General features: G+C 54.5%; 1 protein-coding gene across 3 annotated transcripts in view; it reads right to left on the reverse strand.

Moving 5' to 3' along the window:
• otud5a (OTU deubiquitinase 5a) overlaps positions 1–5,397 on the reverse strand; it is a 75,500-nt gene extending 70,103 nt beyond the window's left edge. The window contains exon 1 of one of the 3 annotated variants that reach the window (XM_059949556.1): positions 4,644–5,397. In XM_059949556.1, the coding sequence (XP_059805539.1) occupies positions 4,644–5,318 (675 nt within the window). In that variant the 5' untranslated portion in view covers positions 5,319–5,397. The remainder of the gene's footprint in view (positions 1–4,643) is intronic. The other 2 variants (XM_059949555.1, XM_059949553.1) reach the window with 2 other exon arrangements.
• Between the last annotated feature and the right edge of the window lie 603 nt (positions 5,398–6,000).

A 6,000-nucleotide genomic window follows, 5' to 3' on the forward strand; every position in this document is an offset into this window, starting at 1 on the left:
TCCCCAAGAAGACACGAAGTCATGTGGAGAAAAAAAGAGGAAGCTCTTTCTCAATCCCATTCAACGTTCGGCCCAGTGCAGCGGTCCCTGGAGCAGCTGCCAGTGGCCTTTGTGGTGAAGGGCCCAAGATGCCCAATGTGACCGATCAGCAGACTCAGCCAGCAAGGGAGATCCGGAAACCCTCGCGGTCACACGGAGAACAAACTCCGGGAACTGAACCTGCTGTCTCACAGAGTAACAGTGGTCACACTGCAGTGTGTGTGTGTGTGTGTGTGTGTGTGTGTGTGTGTGTGTGAGAGAGAGAGAGAGAGAGATTGGTGTGTGTGTGTGAGACAGAGAGAGATTGGTGTGTGTGTGTGAGAGAGAGAGAGATTGGTGAGTGTGTGTGAGAGAGAGAGAGAGAGATTGGTGAGTGTGTGTGAGAGAGAGAGAGATTGGTGTGTGTGTGTGTGAGAGAGAGATTGGTGTGTGTGTGTGAGAGAGAGAGAGATTGGTGAGTGTGTGTGTGTGTGAGAGAGAGAGATTGGTGTGTGTGTGTGTGAGAGAGAGAGAGATTGGTGTGTGTGTGTGTGAGAGAGAGAGAGATTGGTGAGTGTGTGTGTGTGTGTGAGAGAGAGAGATTGGTGAGTGTGTGTGTGTGTGTGAGAGAGAGATTGGTGTGTGTGTGTGTGAGAGAGAGAGAGAGATTGGTGTGTGTGTGTGAGAGAGAGAGAGAGAGATTGGTGTGTGTGTGTGTGTGAGAGAGAGAGATTGGTGTGTGTGTGTGAGAGAGAGAGAGAGAGATTGGTGAGTGTGTGTGTGTGTGTGAGAGAGAGAGATTGGTGTGTGTGTGTGAGAGAGAGAGAGATTGGTGTGTGTGTCTGTGAGAGAGAGAGAGAGAGAGAAAGAGATTGGTGTGTGTGTGAGAGAGAGAGAGAGAGAGAGAGAAAGAGATTGGTGTGTGTGTGTGAGAGAGAGAGAGAAAGAGATTGGTGTGTGTGTGAGAGAGAGAGAGAGAGAGAGAGAGAAAGAGATTGGTGTGTGTGTGTGAGAGAGAGAGAGAAAGAGATTGGTGTGTGTGTGTGAGAGAGAGAGAAAGAGATTGGTGTGTGTGTGAGAGAGAGAGAGAGAAAGAGATTGGTGTGTGTGAGAGAGAGAAAGAGATTGGAGAGAGAGAGAGAGGGAGGTAGGGAGGGAGGGAGGGAGGGAGGGAGAGAGGGAGGGAGGGAGAGAGAGGGAGGGAGGGGGAGAGAGAGAGAGAGAGAGAGAGAGAGAGAGAGAGAGAGAGAGCGCGCGCGCACGTACGCGCACTCGGGGAGCTCATCACCAGTCACTCTCTGTGTGGCCAAGGTACAGTGAAGGGGTGAGAACGTCCAGGCAAACACCACACCTCCCTTCCCTCCACACAGGTAGGCTCCTGGCTGCACAGTGAGTCCTGGGCGGGGAGGGGAAACAAGCTTGTGGGCTGGGGAAAGACACAGGCTGGTACTGGACGATACAGCAGCCCAAAGTGCTCAGCAGCTCACTCCAGCACGGTCCACACAAGGACCAAACAACCACTGCTCGGCAACAGACAGGGGGTAAGGGCAAAAAGAAAAAATGATTCTTCACTCAAAAGGTGAGAGTGTGGAAGGAGCTGGGGGTTGAAGTGGTGGCTGGAGGATCAATTGCAATGTTTAAGAGATGTTTGGATACATACATGGACAAGAGGGCTGTGAACTATGGTGGGACTAGGCAGAGTAATAGTCGGGCATGGGCTAGATGGGCCAAAGGGCCTGTTTCTGTGTTGCCGTGCTCTATGACTTCTGCAACAAGGCCGACCTCAATGCAGGTCACCCCGAGAAAACGCCCTTGTATGATGGAGGAGAGGGTGGGTCACGGGCAGCCCGGGTCAGACTCACATCTGTGTAACCCCCGCTGGGTCAGCAGGACACCCATCGAGGCCCAGACCACAGGGCTGACAGCAGGACCAAGGGCCTTCACAGTGCAGTGCAGAGAGGCCTGTCTCACAGCAAAGCAGCAAGCAGCTAACCTGGGGCTGTGGGAGGCTCGCAGAGATAGGGAGAGGTACATGGACTGTGGGAGGAAGCTTTGCAGAGATGGGGAAGTAACAAGGGGGATTGCCATCTTCAGGAAGGGGAACACACACCAGTCCTCGAGGGGTTAGCGGCAGAAAGGGCGAGCAGATTCAAAGTCTTCATATCAGGCCCAACATAACGATGCAACTATGAAGACACGACAAGCCGCAATATTACACGAGTCAGAGATTTGGTACGTCACTGAAGACTAGCAAGTTTCTATGGCTGTACCGCGGAGAGTATTCTGACTGGCTGCAGCATGGAGGAGCCTCTGCGCAGGATCGGGAAAGGCTGCAGAAGCTTGTAGACTTATTCAGCCCCATCACAGACACAAACCTCCCCACCATCAAGGTGATCCTCAAAAGGCAGCATCCCCCTCATCTCTCTAAATGCCCACTGCCCATTGTACCATCCGGGAGGAGGTGCAGGAGCCTCAAGACACACACTCAACATTTCAGAAACAGCTTCTTCTGCTCCACCATCAGATATCTACCATGAACACTACCTCAACGTTTCTTCATAACTTCTTAAAAATATATAGTTCTTACTGACTTACAGCTTTAATTAACCATTGCAATGTCCTGCTGCTGCAAAACGACAAATGTCACAACATGTGCCTGATTCTACTTCAAAAAAGGAATTTACACTGAAACGCACGTTGGTGAGACAGTGGACAGATGAGGGTCTCTACACCAGAGACCATGGGACAAGCGTCAGACAACTAGAAAAAAATAAACAAACCCCCGAACCCCTGGATTAGATCCCAACCTGTAATCCACTCCTGGGATCCCTTATTTTATTTATAAACCTTCCCGAACCCCTGGATTAGATCCCAGCCTGTCATCCACTCCTGGGATCCCTTATTTTATATATATAAACCTTCCCGAACCCCTGGATTAGATCCCAGCCTGAAACCCCACCCCCACCCCCGGGGATCTGTTATTCTATATGTAAACCATCTAAGAAGGAAAACTCTTGATTTTAAACCTCTGCTACCTTGAGACCATACCCACCCCATGGGAAGGCTTTGGGAGTAAACCCTGAGGAAGAAATCCAGAGCCGGGGTCCCTAAGGCAGTTTGAGGCAAATTCACTCTGGCAACCTCTGTGACAACACTGGTGCCAAGCTGTATCGGCACTTGCCCTTCCCTTGTCAGTGACATGGAGGGGGTGGGGGGACAATTCCCTGCATGGGCAACAGCCGGTTCTTCAAATCTTCCCACCCAGGGTTCCACCCTGGAAAGGACACAGTCCACCCTGGGATCGATGGCTGCCGACTCGAACCTTCCAAACCCCTGGATTAGATCCCAGCCTGTATTCCACTCCTGAGGTCTGTTATTCTATATATAAACTTTCCTGAACCCCTGGATCTGTCATTGCATGTATAAACTTTCCTGAACCCCTGGATCTGTCATTGCATATATAAACTTTCCTGAACCCCTGGATCTGTCATTGCATATATAAACTTTCCTGAACCCCTGGATCTGTCATTGCATGTATAAACTTTCCTGAACCCCTGGATCTGTCATTGCATGTATAAACTTTCCTGAACCCCTGGATCTGTCATTGCATGTATAAACTTTCCTGAACCCCTGGATCTGTCATTGCATATTTAAACTTCCCTGAACCCCTGGATCTGTCATTGCATATATAAACTTTCCTGAACCCCTGGATCTGTCATTATACATATAAACTTTCCTGAACCCCTGGATCTGTCATTGCATATATAAACTTTCCTGAACCCCTGGATCTGTCATTGCATATATAAACTTCCCTGAAACCTTGGATCTGTCATTATACATATAAACTTCCCTGAACCCCTGGATCTGTCATTGCATATATAAACTTTCCTGAACCCCTGGATCTGTCATTGCATATATAAACTTCCCTGAACCCCTGGATCTGTCATTGCATATATAAACTTTCCTGAACCCCTGGATCTGTCATTATACATATAAACTTTCCTGAACCCCTGGATCTGTCATTGCATATATAAACTTTCCTGAACCCCTGGATCTGTCATTGCATATATAAACTTCCCTGAAACCCTGGATCTGTCATTATACATATAAACTTCCCTGAACCCCTGGATCTGTCATTGCATATATAAACTTTCCTGAACCCCTGGATCTGTCATTGCATATATAAACTTTCCTGAACCCCTGGATCTGTCATTGCATATATAAACTTTCCTGAACCCCTGGATCGGTCATTATACATATAAACTTTCCTGAACCCCTGGATCTGTCATTGCATATATAAACTTTCCTGAACCCCTGGATCTGTCATTATACATATAAACTTTCCTGAACCCCTGGATCTGTCATTGCATATATAAACTTTCCTGAACCCCTGGATCTGTCATTGCATATATAAACTTTCCTGAACCTCTGGATTAGATCCCATATCTGGGATCTATTACTCTATATACAAATCCCTGGATTAGATCCCAGCCTGTAATCCACTCCTGGTGAGTTGTTATCCTATATAGGAACGCCCCCAACCCCGGTGCCGGGGAATCGCGGGTTTAAATAAGCTCCCAGCCCGATAACCCTCCCGCTCCCGGCGACCCCGGGCCGAGCCTCACCTGCTCCACCTTGGCCGGGTCCTGCAGCTGCTCCCGACCCGCCGCTTCGTACTCGTCTTCGCTGTTGTAGCCAGCTCCTTGCTCTTCGGGCCCGGCCCCGCCGGGGCTGCCGACGGCCACTCCGCCCGCACCGCCGGACCCGCCGCTGCCCCCTCCGGCCACCGCCGCCGCCGCCCCGGGGCCACAGGCCGCCGCTCCGCCGGCTGCCCCAGCCGCCGCCGCCCCGGGTACGCCCGGAGCGCCGGGCGGCGCCGCCCCAGGGTGAGGCGCAGGCAGGGGGAGGCCGCGGGGCTCGGGGTGGTGGTGGTGGTGCCGGTGATGGTGCAGTTGGTGCAGCAGGCTGGGCCGGTGCGTCTTCCGGCCGCCGCGGTGCGGGGAGGCGCGGTGCCGCCTCTTGGTGAGGCCGAGGCCGGGGCCCGGCCCCGGGCCGCCCGCCGCCACCGCACCGTCGGCGGCCTGCAACCAGTGCGAGGCGGCGGCGGGCGGAGGGGGCGAGGCCCGAGGCCTGGAGCTGGCCTGCCGCTCGTCGCGACCGCCGCCGCCCGCCCCCGCCGCCTGGTACGGCCAGCGCGGCGGCGAGCTGCGAGCCCGGTGGCCGTGCGGCCTCGGGTGCTCGGCGGCGTCGCGCTCCGCCTCGTCGGCCCGCTCCGCCTGCTGCTTGGGCAGGATGGTCATGGCGGCTTGGCCTCCGGCTCCGGCCCCTCACAACAAACAGCCGCCGCCGCCGCCGCCGCCTCCTCCTCCCGCCCGCCTCACTTCCGCCCCGCGCCGGAACCGCCCAACGGCGCCGGCGGCGACACCCCGCACTGCCGTCAACACGGTCCTCTTGCCCCGCAGATACGTCGCGGCGTAGCTCCCTTGCGACGCGGTGACGACGACAGAACCTGCCCCGCAATGACGTCACCGGCCGTCAACTTGCCCCACTTGTGTCGTCGCTCGCTCAAATCCGCGGGGAGAGTTTTGTCCCGAACCCGGCCCGCAGTGACGTCAGATGGCAAAGCACTTGCTCCGCAGTGACGTCGTCCTAACCCAGTCCAAAACCTGCCCCGCAGTGACGTACCGCACGGCCAACTTGCCCCACAGCGTCCTCACTCAAACCCGATGGCTACGTTCGTCCCTGACCAGGGCCCGCAGTGACGTCAGCGCGCCGTTCACTTGTTCCGCAGTGACGTCGTCCTGCCCCCGTTCCTGAAATTGCAGCCGAGCTGCCCCGCAGTGCTATCACTCAGACAGCGCAGGCGCCCAGCCGGGTCCCGCCCTCCGCGTGACGTCAGAACGACGCTGCCTCCAAATCAGTGTCTTTCTCCCGCTGTCCAAGCGCATGCACACGTCATGGGCCACACTGACCGCTGTCCGG

Source organism: Hypanus sabinus, chromosome 24, assembly GCF_030144855.1.
Source record: "Hypanus sabinus isolate sHypSab1 chromosome 24, sHypSab1.hap1, whole genome shotgun sequence".
Classification (NCBI taxonomy): Eukaryota; Metazoa; Chordata; class Chondrichthyes; order Myliobatiformes; family Dasyatidae; genus Hypanus; species Hypanus sabinus.